This window comes from Triticum aestivum, chromosome 4D (genome assembly GCF_018294505.1).
Source record: "Triticum aestivum cultivar Chinese Spring chromosome 4D, IWGSC CS RefSeq v2.1, whole genome shotgun sequence".
Classification (NCBI taxonomy): domain Eukaryota; kingdom Viridiplantae; phylum Streptophyta; class Magnoliopsida; order Poales; family Poaceae; genus Triticum; species Triticum aestivum.
In genome coordinates, this window is record NC_057805.1 from 13,042,319 (window position 1) to 13,061,166 (window position 18,848).

Below are 18,848 nucleotides of genomic sequence, written 5' to 3' on the forward strand. Positions count from 1 at the left end.
TTACTCAACTGTCTATATGCAAAACATAAGATGAAATGCCGAATGGATGACGTGGCAATAAAGAAGCAGATGAGAGAACCCGCAAAAAAAAAGCAGATGAGAGAGCATGCTTTATCCATTATCCATTTCATTTGTGTATGGTAAAAATGGGTGGCAACGAGGAAAGAATACCCTGATCCACACACACATCATGTAGGTAATTGGCTATACTGATACCTTTTTTCCTCAAGAGTTATTAACCCATCTAACTACTCCCATGCAACCTTCTCTTGTGAACGTTCACCACAAGAAGACTTAGTTGGGCCTTAGACCAAGAAGTTTCATACATCAATCTCCTACTCCTCTTTGCACTTCGACAATGTTTGACCTCACGAGTTCAGGTGAGGGTCTTCTCCTGCTCGCTAAGACGGAAAGAAGGAGCCAAGTTTGGCAGCAAGGTACTTCGAGTAGGACGCGTCTAGGGCCTTTTAGAATAGCAATGGGGAGATAAAGAAGGAAAGAAATCCATATAGTTCAGTTTTTATCTAATGGTTCACACAAAAGTGAATGAGATGACTCCAACCTTGAGCAGTCGACTGTTGCTTGTGGCTGTAAGTTCAGTATCTCTATTCTTATAAAAAGACCGAGTTGGCGATGATGATGTGCCTACCATCTTGCAGTATAGACCGTTCGATCTATATCTGACAGATAGAAAGTAAACTATGACAATTTTGCAAAAAGATACCCGCACCTCTCTTCACATTTGCAGATAAGGCTTTTCTTCGTTCATCCTTATCTCCCACAACCTCATTTTTGAGTAATTAAAAAAGTAAGCCTCTGGAACAATCTGGCATGGTAGCCGCTGCTTGTGTCATCCATCCCCATGCCTCCGCTCAATCCGACCACCAATCACCACCGCGCCCCACTCCTCCTCACCTTATCCTTCCTCTTTCTCGAGATATCATTAGTTTTCACATACGGGATTACTCCCGCATGGGTCAATCACAACATGTGTTTTGTAAAAAATAATGCATCTTAATGTTCCGTGCAATGCACGGGCATCTTGCTAGTACATGAATTAAAGGATGTGGTCACTTGTTAAAAAAACAGAGGTGTGTGCAAGAGGGTAACCATGCACTTCCATCTCTCTTTTTTTTTTGATTAGCTAGGCGGATGTGTACAATCCGATGACCCGAGTTTAGATACCTAAATCCGGCTCATATTTTACCTATATTAACTTAACAAGTAGTTTCTTCTGTGATATGTTCCTTTGAAAAAATGTAATTATTTGTCAACTCTTTTCATACTATAATTGTTTTTTCTCCTAAAATGAGATGCCAGACAATTATTTGCGTAGAATATTCCAAATTGATCTCGGCAAATTAATATTTTTGCAAACCAACTATGTATCATTATGATTTCACATTTTAAGCCACGTGAAATGCCTTATATGCAACAAAATATATATGTCAATTGAACGTTGGATTACTACACACTGATATAGACATCTGGCAATATGCAGAACTAATAAGTTCTGCAGAGAGAACGGGCCCTGTTCTAGTGTGAAATGGTCAAATCTCATGTCATCACGCTAGTGCGGAGAAGACTGAAATAAATCCAGAAAAAATATGACCATCCATGCCAAGTTTAGAACTTGATTCCTGGTGGACAGATTTCACCACAAGAAACCTAGCCATTTGAGCTACACTCGGTTCACTTTTGACCAACAATTCTAGATTGTTGCATCTGTAGACAACGAAACAATTTGGTAAATGCCAACAAATTAGATGAGTCGGCAAACTCAACAACAAATAATTATCAACATTATCTGAAATGCATACTACAAAGCCATCAATATATAAACGATAAGAAAAATGTTCTGGTTCAGCCGACCGATCAGAAGAAGCAATTGGTCGATGCAAGAGATGTCGATCGCACAGCAATCCAACGGCAGTACCGTCTTGTCCATTCAATCAGCCCTCCTCCAAGCTCCCATTCATGTTCACTCGTTCCTTATCCATTGGCGCCCTTTGACCACCCGTTGTTCTTCCCTAGCGCACCCGCCTCCTCTCTAATCTCACACGTTGACCACGTCGTCACCACCGCATGATCTCGTCACACCCCGCTCTCCTCTCCCTGCTTCTAGATTCAGGTCGCCCACTGCTGCAATGCTGCAAGTCGTAGACAAGCAGCACAATGTCAACCCTCATTGCTACAGCCCGAGGCTGCGGTGTTGTAGGTCCAGCGTCGGTGCTGCATGTCGGGAGTGGGTGCTGCAAGGCCGCCTGCATGTTGCTACAACCCAGCCTCCGGGATCTGCAAGGAGGGTGTTGACCGACGTCGCTTGCCGCTACAAATCGTTCGCCTATGAGGATGTTGTGTCCAGCGACAGATGATGCTAAGAACTGAGCCGCGCTTTGTTCCGAGCCAAGTCGCACTCTGCTGTGACTACGTCATGCGATGCTGCTAGGACGGTGCTGACGCGACCAGTATTAAGAGTTGAGCGCGTCGCTGCAAGGACGGTGCTGCCACGACCGATGACGCACGGTGCTGCGACCAATGACATTTGATGTCACGAACTAAGTGTGTTGTTGCGAGGACGATGAGGGAGATGCTGTGAGACGAAGGGCGGCGGCATCGCGATTGACAGGGGTTACACCGATGCTGCGAGTGAGAGGACACTGTGCCGCAACGAACCAACGATTGTGATGGGACGGGGCGGCGGCAAGGTCAGGCGCGACCATGGCGAGGTTTCGAACTCATCTTGGTCTCAGGTGCTACAAGTTGACGTGACGCTGCAAGCGGGAGCAGGGGAGGTTCTATGCGTGTGGTACGTGGACGGTGAAGGAGACGGCCGGTGCAAGAGCGATCTAACGATAATCCCAAGCCGGTGACCGGCGATCCTAATCCCCAAACCGTAACTGCTCTTGTATAAAACGTGGGCACAGACTCACTCCACCGTTACGTTCCCTCGCATACTCTCGGTGAAGCACGCACAAGATCATGAGCCAAAGCCTCGGCCACCACCGACTCTTGCTCGCTTTTCTGTCCGTGCTGCTTCTCACAGCCTCGGCGGTGGCCGACAGCACGTTGACGCAGCAGAGGGCCATCGGCGGCGACCAGAGGCTGGCCTCGCCCGGCGGCGCCTTCCAGCTCGGCCTCTTCTCCCTCGCCAACAACACCAAGTGGTTTCTCGGCATATGGTTCACCGCCTCCCCGGACGCCGTCGTCTGGGTCGCCAACCGCGATAGCCCGCTCGACGGCTCGTCCTCCGGCATAGTCGCGCTCAGCGGGCGAGGGGCCCTCGTGCTCCTCGACGCCGCCAGCAACAACGAAACCATCTGGTCGTCCAACTCCTCGGCCGCTGCGGTGGCGCGGCTCCAAGACGATGGCAACCTGGTGCTCGCGGACGCGGCCGGCGCCGTCCAGTGGCAAAGCTTCGATCACCCGACCGACACGTTCCTCTCCGGGTCGTGGGCCGGGCAGGACCTCCAGACAGGCGCCGTGTGGTCCGCCTCGTCGTGGCGCAGCGCCGACGACCCGTCGACCGGCGACTTCCGGTACGTGATGGACACGCGGGGCTCGCCGGAGCTGCACGTCTGGAGGAAGGGGCGAAAGACGTACCGCACGGGCCCGTGGAACGGGGTGCGGTTCAGCGGCTGCCCGGGCATGACCACCTTCGAGGACCTTGTCGAATTCCAGTTCACCCACACCGGCGACGAGGTGTCGTACGTGTACCGTGACCGCGTCGGGTCGCCGGTGTCCCGCATGGTCCTGACCGAGTCCGGCGAGGTGCAGCGCATGGTCTGGAACCCTGCGACGCTCGCGTGGAGCGTTTTCTGGTCGGTGCCGAGGGACCAGTGCGACGTCTACGGCGTGTGCGGCCCGTTCGGCGTGTGCAACGCGGTCGGCGCCGTGGTGTGCGGATGCATCAGGGGGTTCCTGCCGAGGTCGCCGGCGGAGTGGCGCATGCGGAACTCGTCCGGCGGGTGCGCCCGCAGCACGCCGCTTCAGTGCGGCGACGACGGTTTCTACGTTCTGCACGGTGTGAAGCTGCCGGAGACGCACAACAGCAGCGTGGACGCCGGCGCCTCGCTCGCGGAGTGCGGCCGGAGGTGCCTGTCCAACTGCTACTGCACGGCGTACGCCGCGTCGGACATCCGTGGTGGCGGGACTGGGTGCATACAGTGGTTCGGCGAGCTCATGGACACGCGCTTAGGCGACGACGGCCAGGATCTGTTCGTCAAGCTGGCAATGTCTGAACTTCGCCTAGGTAATTAAACCCTCTACACTCCTCAGCATGGATCGCTAGAACCAGATCGATTTCATCCAAATTTTATTCACCTTATCTGTTTTTTTTCATCAATTCATCTTATCTGTTCTGATGAGGTAGGGAGTGGTTGGGGGCCTTTAAAAAAAATTGCAATAGCTTATTTCCCATGATCAGAATGATGGATGACAGACACACTATCAGCACAAACTGCTAGGATTAGAGATAACTTCTTTACCGTGACTTGAGTTACCAATTCGACAAAACAAAACGTGTTGTATCTTTCGGTTGAAGTCATGAAATCAGACTTTTTGAGCTACCAGTTAAAACATCATCTTGTAACTATCGGTTGAAATCATGAAATCAGACTTTTTTGTTCATGAACAAAATGTTATTCCGCAAGTGTTGATTTCGAGTTCCAGAATCATGGCATTCACATTATCTGTTTTTTTTACATCAATTTATATTATCTATCGGGATGAGGTAGGGTTAGACTTAGGGGTTTTCTGCAAACGTGGAGTGGAGTGGGGGTGGTAGGGGTCTTTTTATAAAGATGGCACAACTTATTTCACATACGTTTGGTCAAAAACGATGGATGACACCATCATCACGAACTGGTCGGAGTAGGGATATTCTAACTCCTTTGGCGCAACTTCAGATACCAATTAGACAAAAATAATTCATGTTGTAACTTTCAATTGAAGTCATGAAATCAGACTTTTTGAGTCACCAGTTAAACAAAAAATAATGTTGTAATTTTTGGTTGAAGTCAAGAAATAAGACTTTTTGTTCATTAACATATTGATATTTCAGTCCCTGGAGGTAAGGACCTTGTCAATCCTATGCCATGACAAACATGCCAAGCTCACACAATATGATGCACCATATACTAGTACAATGGCTTAAGGAGTACACAATTTTCGCGCGTTTACACTACGTCTGCATCTTAATTCAGAGACAACCAAGACCAACAAGCTTGTCGTGGTCATCGTCGCGGTGATAACAACATTTGCATTGCTCCTGTTATTACTTGGCCTCCTGATCTGGAGAAAGATCCGGCAGCGGAATAAGCAAGGTGAGTCAACAGTCCTTGGTGAATTCGTTTCAGGAGGATAACCTGAAACTACTTGCTCTATCTATTGCTCATGTATTATGGCTTCCTGCTCCATTTTCCAGTCACCGAGTTTGATGACATCGTGAGAGGCGAGTGTCCAGCATACCATCTCGAAACCCTTAAAGCCGCCACTGACGGATTCTGCCCCAAAAATGAAATAGGATGTGGTGGCTTCGGCACTGTCTACAAGGTGATAATGCTTGTAAAACCCATGTGAAATCAGACTGAAAATTTCCTATGCTCGTATAGACAACATGTGGATAGTACTAGTCTTGTCGTACTTGCATGACAAATGTATTGATTAACTGGATTTCTTTGTTAGGGTCAAATGATAGATGGCCAGGAAATTGCAGTGAAGAAGCTGTCAGCAGGGAATAGAGTGCAAGGTCTGAAGGAGTTCAAGAACGAGGTGGACTTGATCGCCAAGCTACAACACCCGCAACCTCGTACGCCTGCTCGGCTACTGCATCCACCACTCCGAGAGGATACTAGTCTACGAGTACATGAGCAACAAGAGCTTGGACACCTTCATTTTTGGTATGTATGACATGTCTGACTGACTGCAGTATACCAGTTACTACCATTTATGATGAGAAATTCAATTGTGTGAATTCGCTAACAGATCCGAAGAGACGCGCCACCTTGAGCTGGAAGACTAGGATGGACATCATCTTCGGCATTGCCAGAGGGCTTCTCTACCTTCACCAGGACTCGAGGCACACGATGATCCACCGAGATCTCAAGGCAGCCAACGTTCTCCTCAATCGGGAGATGGTAGCCAAGATATCGGATTTCGGAATCGCCAAGTTGTTCAGCAGCATCGGCGACCATCAGGTCACGGAAAGGATTGTTGGGACATAGTAAGAACTGCAAACCTTATATAACACAAACAGTGGAAAAGTATTATAGTTACGTCGACTCTTTGTTTCTTTTCAAGTGTGCCCATGATGGATTCCCTAACTGATTTTTATGCTGCCCGTGTGTGGCGGCAGCGGTTACATGTCACCAGAGTACGCCATGGACGGAATGGTTTCGTTCATGCAAGACGTGTACAGCTTCGGTGTGCTGTTGCTAGAGATCATCAGTGGCAGGAGGAACCAACGGAGTTTCAACCTCATAGCTCATGTAAGTACTGAATTACCTCCTGCAACTAAATAGAAACCGTCAAAATGAGTTTTGTGTGATTTTATAAATTTCACACGAACTCGAAATAGCGTGCCTAGACGGCCAAAGTCCCAACCCCATTTTTTGAACCAAGGAACACATCATGATGGAATCGCGTTGAATTCCACAGTGATATTAACAAGCATAATAACCTTTTTGCAGGCATGGATGTTATTTGAGGAAAACAAGAGCTTCGAGCTCCTTGACCCAGCCATGTGCAATGGCTGCAGCCTGACGGAGCTAGAGCAGGTCGCGACGTGCATCCAAGTAGGGCTACTATGTGTTCAGGAGAGCCCGAGCCAACGTCCGCAAATGGCTGCCGTAATACCCATGATGTCGCACCAACAGGCGTTGGAACGACCACTTCGGCCGGTGGTATGCATGCCCGTGAGCACTCTTGCGGACCTTCTCAACGTGCAGGAGGACACATCCGGCAAAGTTGAGCTGACCATCACAAACCTTGAAGGACGATAGGCTGGATGCAAGGCAAGCTGGAACCAAAGATTGAAGACGTTACTGATGACTTTCTCAATGTTATTGGGTAGGACACGTGCATGCACGCCAAGAACATAATGACTGTACATGTTGCAATTCAGGCGACCACACACACTATGACCCTGTTCAGAGCCCACCGCTCCACCACTCCGCTCCTGGAGCTGGAGTCAAAAGGCATAGAGCTGGGAAACAGATGCTCCAGCTCCTCGTATTTTTAGGAGCGGGAGTGACTCCGAACAGGGCCTATGTGTACGTGGTTCAATACTATGTGGGTTTGTACTATTAGTTTTCTGAAACATGTGTTTTTAGTATTTTACAACATCACATGAGACCCACCTGGCCACCTTATAAGTTGATCTCTACCTCCTTGCTTTAGCAATGTGTGACTGAACCTTATGTTGGGAATCGTTTTGGAATTTCAGAAATTTTAGGGTGGTTCTCATGCACACATGGGCCATCATATCACTTCAATGAAACAGATGAAACTTTTGTGATATTCTTTGTTGTTGAAAGCAGAAGGCAAGCGTGCTCGAGCTGAACTTCCGCGACTGCTTGTTTCGGCCAGGTGTATGCTCAACCTTAAACGTGGCTGATCTCTCGAGAAGATCTGTCAATGGACCATTTTCTAGCTAAGCTTGTTCTCTTGATGATGTGATTGATCTCTCGGGAAGATGGATAGATACTACTACAACCTCATGTATTTACTATTTGTAATGGGGCTCTAGCATTTGCTTAATTTTGTTATATGTCAAAAGGCCGCAGTGAAGTTGGCCGAGGGAGGATGCAGAAAAAATGCACATGCTCTTGAATCTTGAGTACTACACGAAAACCAATAGTAACAGTACTCACAAAAGTACTGGGGGCTAAACGTTTCCTTTGTTTAAGGTTGGCGTTAAAATGGACCATTGACCGATCCTCTCAAGAGATCAACCACGTTTAAGGTTGGGGATATACCTAGCCGAAACCAGCACTGGCAGAAGTTCAGCTCGAGCAAGCTTGCTTCCTGTGTTCAACAACAAAGAACCTCACACAAGTTCCACCCGTTTCATTGAAGTGATAGGATGGCCCATGTGTGCATGAGTCTAAAATTTCTGAAAATCCAAAGCATTGACCAACACAAAGGTTCAGTCCCACATTGCTAAGGCAAAGAGGTCAGCTTATGAGGAGGCCAGGTGGGTGGTATGTGATGTCGTAAAATACTACAAACACATGTTAAAAAAAAACCTACACAGCCACATAGCATTGAACCATATACATATAGCGTGTATGCTTGCGTGAATTGTGACTTGTACAATCATTACGTTTTTGGGGTGCATGCACGTGTCCTACCCAATGGCATGAGAAATTGTAAGTAACGTCTCCAATATTTGGCTCTAGCTTGCCCTAGAGCCATCCTACCGGCCTTCAAGGTTTGTGATGGTCAGCTCAGCATTGCCGGACGTGTCCTCCTGCACGCCTAGAAGGTCCACCAGAGAGCTCACAGGCATGCAAACCACCGGCCGAAGAGGCCGTCCCGGCGCCTGTTGGTGCGACAGCATGGGTATTATGGCAGCCATTTGCGGTCGTTGGCTCGGGCTCTCCTGAACGCACAGTAACCCTACCTGGATGCACGTCGTGGCCTGCTCTAGCTCCCTCGGGCTACAGCCGTCCCGCACGGCTGGGTCAAGGAGCTCGAGGCTCTTGTTTTCTTCAAATAGCCCCCATGCCTGCAAAAAGATTATTATGCTTGTCAATGCCATTGTGGGATTCAAACAAACGGGGTTGGGACTTTGGTCATCTTGGCATGGTATTTTGACATCGGATGAATTTATAAACTCGCACAAGACTCATTTTGACTATTTTGAATTCAATTGCAAGAGGCAATCGACTGCTTACATGAGCAATGAGGTTGAAACTTCGTTGGTTCCGCCTGCCACTAATGATCTCCAGCAACAGCACACCGAAGCTGTACACGTCCTGCATGAACGATACCATGCCGTCCATCGCATATTCGGGTGACATGTAACCACTGCAGCCACACACGGGCAGCATAAAAATCAGTTAGGGAATCCATCATGGGCACACTTGAAAAGAAACAAAGAGTCGACGTAACTATAATACTTTTCCACTGTTTGTGTTATATAAGGTTTGCAGTTCTTACTATGTCCCAACAATCCTTTCCGTGACCTGATGGTCGCCGATGCTGCTGAACAACTTGGCGATTCCAAAATCCGATATCTTGGCCACCATCTCCTGATCGAGGAGAACGTTGGCCGCCTTGAGATCTCGGTGGATCATCGTGTGCCTCGAGTCCTGGTGAAGGTAGAGAAGCCCTCTTGCAACACCGAAGATGATGTCCATCCTAGTTCTCCAGCTCAAGTCAGCGCGCTTCCTTGGATCTGTTGGCAAATTTACACAATTGAATTTCTCATCATAAATGGTAGTAACTGGTATACTGCAGTTAGCCAGACACGTCATACATACCAAAAATGAAAGTGTCCAAGCTCTTGTTGCTCATGTACTCATAGACCAATATCCTCTCGGAGCAGTGGATGCAGCAACCGAGCAGGCGTACGAGGTTACGGTGTTGCAGCTTGGCGATCAGGTCCACCTCATTCTTGAACTCCTTCAGACCTTGCACACTGTTTCCTGCTGATAGCTTCTTCACCGCGACTTCCTGGCCATCTTCCATTTGACCCTGAGAAAGAAAATTCAGGTAATCAATGAGACATTTGTCATACAAGTACAACATGGCGAGCACTATCCGCATGTTGTCCATACGAGCATAGGAAATTTTCAGTCTGATTTCACATGGATTTTACAAGCATTATCACCTTGTAAACAATGCCGAAGCCGCCGCGCCCTATTTCATTTTTGGGGCAGAATCCGTCGGTGGCGTCTCTAAGGGTTTCGAGATGGTACGTCGGACACTCGCCTCTCACCATGTCATCAAAGTTGGTAACTAAAAAATGGAGAAGGAAGCAACAATACATGAGCAGCTGATAGAGCAAGTAGTAGTTTCAGGCTATCCTCCTGAAACAAACTCACCAAGGAAGGCAACTCACCTTGCTTACTGCGCTGCCGGATCTTTCTCCAGATCACGAGGCCAAGCGATAGCAGAAGCAATGCAAATGCTGTTATCACCGCGGCGATGATCACGACGAGCTTGCTGGTCTTGGTTGTCTCTGAAATTAAGATGCATGTCCAGTGTAAAGGCACGAAAATTGTGTACTCCTTAAGCCATTATTATACTAGTATAAGGTGCATCGTAATGTGTGAGCTTGGCATCTTTGTCATGGCATAAGATTGACAAGGTCCTTATCTCCTGGCACTGAAAATATCATTCTGTTAATGAACAAAAAGTCTGATTTCTTGACTTCAACCAAAAGTTACAACATGAATTGTTTTTGTGTAACTGGTAACTTAAAAAGTCTGATTTTATGACTGCAATCGAAAGTTACAGCGTGAATTGTTTCTGTCTAATTGGCAACTCAAAAAGTCTAATTTCATGACTTCAATTGAAAGTTACAACATAATTTTTTTTGTCTAATCGGTACTGAAGTAAGCTAAAGGAGTTATAATATCTCTACTCCTACCATTTCACGACGATGGTGTGTTTGTCATCTGTTATTTCTGACCAACCTATTTGCATGTAATGTATGTGAAAAAAGTCGTGTCATTTTCGTAAAAGGACCCCTACCATTCTACTGCACATTTTCGTAAAGAGAGAGTAGAGTGTTTAATTACCTAGATGAAGGTCAGACATTGCCAGCCTGACGAATAAATCCTGGCCGTCGTCGACGAAGCGCGTGTCCATCAGCTCGCCGAACCACTGTATGCACCCGGTCCCGCCACCTCGAATGTCCGACGCGGCGTACGCCGTGCAAGAGCAGTTGGACGAGCACCTCCGGCCGCACTCCGCGAGCGATGCGCCGGCGTCCACGCTGCTGCCATGCGTCTCCGGCAGTTTCACGCCGCGCAGGGTGTAGAACCCGTCGCCGCCCCCGCACTGCAGCACCGTGCTGCGGGCGCACCCGCCGGACGCGTTCCGCATGCGCCACTCCGCCGGCGAACTCGGGATGAAACCCTTGATGCAGCCGCACATGACGGCGCCGACCGCGTTGCACACGCCGAACGGGCCACACGCGCCGTAGATGTCGCACTGGTCCCTCGGCCCTGACCAGAAGACCCGCCACAACGCGCCGTCCCAGACCATGCGCTGCATCGCGCCGGACTCGTTCAGGACGAGGCGGGACACCGGAGAGCCGACGCGGTCGCGGTACACGAAGGAGACCTCGTCGGCGGTGTGGGTGAACCGGAACTCTACCAGGTCCTCGAAGGTGGTCATGTCCGGGCAGCCGCTGAACCGCAGCCCGTTCCACGGGCCCGTCCGGTACCTCTTGCTTCCATTCCTCCAGACGTGCAGCTCCGGCGAGCCCCGAGTGTCCATCACGTACCGGAAGTCGCCGGGCGACGGGTCGTCGGCGCTGCGCCACGACGAGGCGGACCACACGACGCCCGTCCGGAGGTCCTGCCCGGCCCGCGACCCGGAGAGGAACGTGTTGGTCGGGTGGTCGAAGCTTTGCCACACCGCGACGTCGGCCGCGTCCGCGAGCACCAGGTTGCCGTCGTCGCGGAGCTGCGCCACCGACGCCGCCGCCGAGGAGGAGCTGGACGAGGACCAGATGGTTTCGTTATTGCTCGCGGCGTCGAGGAGCACGAGGTCCCCTCGGCCGCTGAGCGCGACTATGCCGGAGGACGAGGCGTTGAGCGGGCGATCGCGGTTGGCGACCCAGACGACGCCGGCCGGGGAGGCAGTGAGCCATATGCCGAGAAACCACCTGGTGTTGTTGGCGACGGAGAAGAGGCCGAGTTGGAAGACGCCGCCCGGCGAGGCCAGCCTCTGGTCGCCGCCGATGGCCGTCCCCTGCGTCAAGGTGCTGTCGGCGACGGCCGAGGATGTGAGAAGCAGCACAGACAGAAAAGCGAGCGGGAGCCGGTGGCGCCTCTGGCTCGGCCTCATGGTCTTGCGCGCGTCGTAGCTTCGCCGAGAGTAGAGGAATGTAGCAATCAACAAGTCGCTCAGCACTGAACCTTGGTGATATCGTGATTTGACCATTTCACGCTGGAACTGGTCCGGCTGCCAGGTGTACGCTGAACCTTGGGCCAACTCCAACGCCAGACGCGAGCCAACCTGTGGTTGAATGATTAGAGGGATCAGGGTTCAAGTCTTCGTGCTCGCATTATTTCTGGATTTATTTTAGGATTTTCGGCGATGCGCTTTTCGTGAGAGGAGACGTCCCTGTCGACGACGAGGCGCCTACGGTGACTTTATAAATTTAAAGATGACATGCCGGCTCAGTCTCTCGGAGGTGCTAATAGTGGTAGAGTGTGCCTATGTGCATTCATAGAGATGCGTGTATGCGCGTATGTATGAGCGCTTGCGTCTGTATTGGTGTTAAAAACAAAACTCCAACGCCCGACGGTAAATGAACATCCGTTTTGTCTGGTTCGTTTGCGGGGGTAAAACGGACATGAGTGTCCGTTTGCGGTCGTCCGCCGGTCATCGCACCCAACGACCCGACACATTTGACAAAAGCATCCGGATTTAAACTTAAATTCAAATCTAAAAAAGACATAATAAAGCAACTAAATTTAAAATGATGACTATATATTACGTTCAATGCACGGCCGAACGGTTCACATGCATTAAACTTAAAACATTAAAAAAAATGAACTTAAACTCCAAAAGAAACCCTAGAATGGCCGTTGCCGCCATCCTGACTGCCGTGTTCACTGGATGCCGTCGTCGCCGTCTCCTTCGCCCGTGCTAAGGTCGATGAAAGGAGGCGACTACCATAGATGGGCTGGTGGCGCCTACGGCGGCTACACTCCAACGGGGCGTTAGTGGCACGCGGGGCGGTGACCATGTATCAGCACCAACCCACACGACCGGCGTTGACACCAACTCCGGCGTACACAGCACGATCGAAGTCCACATTCTCGACTGGCCACCGCCGCCGTGTTCCACCGCGGCTCCGCGTCGTCCGACTCCTCCATCCCCTCGAGCTTCGGGATGGTGACGTCACCGGCGGCTGACAGTGCCATCTGAACCTAAAGGTCGTCCCACTGCTCCCGTTGGCTCCGCTCGTACTCCCTCTCGAGTCCTCGAGCACCTTCCTCATTGGCTCCTCCTCTTCGGCCGTCATCGGTTGATGTGGTCGTAATGGGGGTAGCGAGGGCGCCTGCGCGCACGGGGAGGGTTGGGAGGACGCTTACGAGGTGTGCACTGGTGACGGGCTATGAGCACGGCCGCCACACGTAGTTCTCATCCCGGAACGAGGTATCCCAAAGGGGCGAGTCCACGTCGTACCTTCAGTCGTCGACGAGATGTGCCGGGAGCTAACGTCGTCGGCGATTGATCTCCAAGAGCCGGGCGCGGGCGCTCGTCGGGACCAGTGGCGAAGCCAGGATTGAAGCAAACCCCGGGCCCATTTCCCCCTCAAAACATAGATGAATCTTGAGTTATAAGTACCCAAAAATACCTCGTAACATTCCCCAAAATTAAACCCATTCGTAAACAAACAAACTAAATCTCAATTGCTCAATAAATCTAGAGTTTAAACTCAATGGTTAACGACCCGACAACATAGATAAAACATAAAATAACTATAAATAATAATAATAATAATAATAATAATAATAATAATAATAATAATAATAATGGTGGGATACAAAAGAGTACCAAATCAATTATTTCCTTCATCTGTGGCTCCCATAAACATATCAAAGGTAGAAGAAGAACCAACACCTTCAAGGCGTCAGAAATATAGTTTTAGAAGAAAAGGCATAGAAATCATGTGAAATAATTATCATTGACTCAAATCTAAAAAAATAACACTAGGTCGAGGTAAAACCCTTTGCGAGACCTTCCAGGACATAGAACTCATGTGAAATAATTATCATTGATACAAATCTAAAAACTTACCACTAGGTCGAGGTAAAACCGTTTACCAATATGTGTTGATTTTGCTTCGTCTTTCTTATTTATCTTATCCCCGTCCACAATAATTTACCTCGTGAGTTCTAGGAGGGTTGTCTTACATGCTTCCTCACCTGGTGTTGGATGGCATGTGGACAAGATGGAAATAGGATTGTAGTAAGATAGTAAATTTTAGGTACCTTCATTTTCGTTTCCATGTTCAAACTAATGCAATATGATATGCAAAGTTCCCCAAATAAAGAAACACGATTTAGATTGTTACGAACCTTCACTCTCTGGCAGAATGGGAATTCTTTTCTTGATACCTCTCATCCTTATGCCGACAGAAATGAAGTGAAATGGGAAGACCATGAAATACAATTTCCACACCTTATATCTTTGTTGTGCCCTACTTTTTGTTCCTTTCCTATGTTCCACAATGATGCAAGCGCAAATGAAGACAACCAAAATGCCACAGACACAACTTTCACTCTTGGCTCAACAATCTTTTCCTCATAGTTGAGTCTCGAGTGAAGTCCGTTTGGCTAAGACCTTGAACACTGAAACCGTCTAAGATTCAACCATGTACTATCGAAAACGTCTAAGATTCAACCTTCCACGCTCCTGGAACCAATTTTCACCGAGTAAGCCGGCTTTGACTCGTTGATTGTCGAATCAGTTATCTTAGTCAACTTTTTTGTCAAGTTTTGTAAAAAAAAAGTGCCCAGAAAAATGTGAAAAATATGTAACATCAACACTAATATAGTGATCATTCCAGATATTTTTGCCTAACAAATTAAAAAATACCCTAAAAGTTCAATTCCAGCCCTTTTTTGTCCAAAAAAATGAAAGTGTCTAAAAAATTTGAAAAAACTATTGTAAAATCAACACTAATATAGTGATCATTATGGTAAGTTTCAGATATTTTTGCCAAAGAGATTTTTAAATACCCTGAAATTGCAATTTCAACACTAATGCTTTGCCGAGTTGGAACTGACTTTCCCCGAGTTTTCCAAGAACTAAGGAAACCTGGAAATTGCAGTAGTGATACACATAGACTAATATGTATTTTTTACTAACAATTACTTAGTATAGATATATTATCAGTTCAACATGTTATACTGAAGTCCAAGACATACAGTCATAACTTTGCTCATCCTCGACCAATAAATTTGCAGAAGTCATATGGACACTAACCAGATTCACGGCCCTTTGAGTGTACCTAAATAGCTTTGTATGGTTCATCTCTAAGAGGGCGCCATCTCCCAAACTCTAGAGCAGCATCATCGAGCAGATAAACTCCATAGTGTACCACAACAAAACAGTATATGCATTAGTTTGTGCCGAACACCAAAGAATGGTGATGAGCAATTGCAAACGCTCGTCAGGAGAATGTGGGCATCAAGACATGCACCAAGGCTATCATGTAGCCGGTTTAAGACCAGTCAGTTGATATCTTTGTATGTTTAGCAATCGAACTTTGACGTCTGGAATCAATTATTTTTCCAATTCTTGTAATTATTGAAGCCGACTCTATGACTGGACGCACGGTTCAGTTGTTGATCTGGTGTTGCTAGAGATGTATGGACCGGTTCCTTGGTTGAGTGCTAACTTTAGTCTATTGATTTGTGATTGTCCAGTTTACACCAGTGAAATAACACTGTACTGCACTGTAGTCCCAAGCGGGACCTTATGTAATAACAACCATCGTATCGGCCATATGCTTCCACATGAAGGAAGTTTTTCGCTGACATAAGTAAATGCTAGCAGAAGAAATTGGAATCAAAGGGAATCCACACGAAAAGCTTAAACAAGACTTCAGAAAAAGAGTGAAGGAAAACAGCAAGACCATTGCAAATTAAAAGATAGATTAAGCGCGTACAAGGAACTGATCGCCAAGACACTGAAATATGTGGCTCCCGCCAATACGTAGCAACTGAATTAAATGGTGAATACAGCGATGCACCAAACATGACTTGTCCTTGAAAAGTGGTTGCCCCAGGACCAAAGCAATCACCCGGTGCTCAAACTTCCTGTGAACCTGCACGCCAAATGTCTGAGTTGCGGTCTATCCAGCATCAGTCCAAATGTCTGAGTAAGATAGTAATTTTTAGGTACCTTCATTTTCGTTTCCATGTTCAAACTAATGCAATATGATATGCAAAGTTCCCGAAATAAAGAAACACGATTTAGATTGTTGCGCACCTTCACTCTCTAGCAGAATGGAAATCCTTTTCCTGATACCTCTCATCCTTATGCCGACAGAAATGACGTGAAATGGAAAAACCATGAAATACAATTTCCACACCTGATGTCTTTGTTGTACCCTACAATTTTGTTCCTTTCCTATGTTCTCAGTGAACAATATATGTAGCCAAGATGGGAAGAAAGGCGTATGTATATATGGACAAGTGGACCCGGCATTGACGCACAGTCGTACACCATTTAAAAATGCCAACAGATCTGCATATATCTGTAAAAGGAATAAATCCAAATACAAAAGGTATATATGATTACTATTTCCCTTTTCCTTATACTTTCGTGTTACTGCAAAATACGGCTGCTTAATTTCAGCAATGGTTTAAACGTTCTAAAAGGACACATAATTTATTCTATGTGATTTCATAGGGATAAGCGCCTAAAGAAAGTAGTTTTAACAGCTCCGTCAGTGCTGATGAGCTCACGGATAAAATTTTCGGGTGTTTCATCTCGAGAGCAAAATTTTATTTTGCGTTACTTTCTCTTAAGCGAACAGAACCTGCAGTTTATTTATGTCATGTCCGTTACTCTGCTACTTATCTTACAGTCACTAAGAAAGAGATATCTAAGAGTATTTCCAACAGTCAAATTTGATATCTAAGCGTATATGTGAACATTGTATGGCCCATTTCTTGCGTAGTATTTTAAGATCAAACTATTCAAATTCCGATTTTGTGAAACAAAGAAAAGCGGTACAGACTTTTGTGCACATTGTGTATCTTTTCTTAATGTCTGTTGATCTCTTATGTTCCTTTACGAGACTTTATAACCAAGACTGGGAAGACAGGGAAAAGGGGACCTGGTATTTATGGTATAGCCCTTTACATAGTAGGCCCTTTAATATATTTTTGTTGACAAAGGGTGAATTTTATTGGCTCAAAGGCCCTTTAATATATATACTGGAATGATGAATAAATACAAAATGGAAGCACATTCGAAATTAGTAATTGCTGGATAGTGAGGTTCATCAACCACACACAGGAAGATTGTTTCTGCCGAGTTGATCCATCAGTGTTCACACAAGCGAAAAGTAAGAAGCTTACAAGAATATTTTTTCACAGAATCACATATCAATGGATCATCCCATGTCAAGCTTAATTTGTCCCGAGTTTTACAGTTTAGAGTATTTTCTAAGGGATTCTCCCGCACTTTTCATCTCATCCGGCACGGGTAGATTACAGAGGAGCGTGACCCTTGCCTCGGCGATTTGAGGCCCTTCCCCCTGTGTGGATGCATCCATCTTCCATAGCTTCACCTCCCATACCTTCAAACCCATTCCAGCAGCAACTATTAATTTCTAGCATCCTTTCATCATTCAGATTTGATAGCGATACGCATCTATGGAAGATAGCTTTAACAATTCCTTCAATGTCAGTGAGATCAGGATATGTCGCATTATTCTCCTCTTAAACACCACAGAACAAGTTGCGGGTTGTTTATGCCAGCCACGTTAATTACACTGCCAAACTACCATACTTGATACTAACATGAAGTGGAATTCTGACAGTTGTTTCAGAGTATCAATGAAATACAGTATAATATCTGTAGCATACAGCATGCTTCAGTAAAAAAAAAGCATAATCAGTTGGTTCAGTAAAAACACAATGGAATCGAAGGGAATCCACCCGAAATTGCTAGAGAAGATGTTGACAATTCCTAGTGGTTGGACTAAGCAATAGTTACATACAGAAAAAACAGAGGAAATAGCAGGGGGAAGCGAAATAATATAACCTGGGTGGAGCGGCCGATGTGGATGGGGACGGCGCGCGCGAGGACGGTGTCGCCGGCGGCGGCGCTCCGGAAGTGGTTGATGCTGAGCTGCATGCCGGCGACGCGGCGGTAGCCCGACGCCATGTGCGCGCCCATGCTTGCCAGGCCCTCCGCGATGAGCGCCGACACGCCGCCGTGGAGCACCTTGAACGGCTGCCGGCCGGCCGGCCACGAGAGCAAGCACACGCGGCTTCTTTCAGTTTCGGTACACGCACAAAAGAAACCAAAAAAAGCTCGCGAGGGGACTCGCTGATCGATGGCTGCAAGAGAGGAGAACGGACCTGGCAGCAGGTGTCCGTGACGACAAGGCGGCCGGTGAGACGCGACGGCGAGACCTCCTCGATCTCGAAGCCGAGGGCGCTGAGCGGTGCGTCCAGCTCCGCCGTCTTGCTGCCCGCCGGGGCCGTGGCGTCGCCCATGGCGCCGCCGGGGTTCGTTGGGTTGACTGGCCGAGCCGAGGCGCGGTCGGGGGAAGGGAAGGTGCGGGTGCCGTGCACGTGTGCGCGCGCGTGTGGTGGCCAGTGGGAAACTGCGAATGGGTCAGCGGCGCGTATGTATGTATGTATGGCCTTCGAAAAGTTTAGCTGAGAGTGACTGGCACGATCAAGACAGGAAGAATTCATTTTTTCGAGCCAACCCCACCAGATAGAACACCCCGCTTAAGAGCATCTACATCCACAATGTATAAATTTCGTCCCTCAAACATCCACAAACGCGCCCGGTCAATGCCCAGATGTGCGTTTTGGATGATTGAGGGGGAAGTAGGGGGTCCGCTATAGATGCTCTTACCCACGATTTCTTTTTTAGAAATATCGAATACAGATACACATGCATGC

General features: G+C 47.8%; 2 protein-coding genes and 1 pseudogene across 2 annotated transcripts; 1 reads left to right on the plus strand and 2 right to left on the minus strand.

The window, feature by feature from the left end:
- Nucleotides 1–2,982: 2,982 nt before the first annotated feature.
- On the plus strand, nucleotides 2,983–7,122 carry LOC123099406 (receptor-like serine/threonine-protein kinase SD1-7; annotated as a pseudogene).
- A 1,294-nt stretch (nucleotides 7,123–8,416) lies between these two features.
- On the minus strand, nucleotides 8,417–13,109 carry LOC123096569 (receptor-like serine/threonine-protein kinase SD1-8). The gene is made up of 8 exons (XM_044518339.1): nucleotides 12,981–13,109; nucleotides 10,749–12,195; nucleotides 10,067–10,186; nucleotides 9,836–9,963; nucleotides 9,486–9,699; nucleotides 9,163–9,400; nucleotides 8,898–9,030; nucleotides 8,417–8,728 (listed from the first exon to the last, which is right to left on the minus strand). Exons 1-8 carry the CDS (start codon nucleotides 13,107–13,109, stop codon nucleotides 8,417–8,419), a joined length of 2,721 nt encoding a protein of 906 aa, XP_044374274.1.
- A 4,073-nt stretch (nucleotides 13,110–17,182) lies between these two features.
- On the minus strand, nucleotides 17,183–18,598 carry LOC123099407 (1,4-dihydroxy-2-naphthoyl-CoA thioesterase 1). Its single transcript, XM_044521572.1, has 3 exons — nucleotides 18,294–18,598; nucleotides 17,974–18,165; nucleotides 17,183–17,506 (listed from the first exon to the last, which is right to left on the minus strand). Exons 1-3 carry the CDS (start codon nucleotides 18,429–18,431, stop codon nucleotides 17,354–17,356), a joined length of 483 nt encoding a protein of 160 aa, XP_044377507.1. The 5' UTR covers nucleotides 18,432–18,598; the 3' UTR covers nucleotides 17,183–17,353.
- Nucleotides 18,599–18,848: the final 250 nt, after the last annotated feature.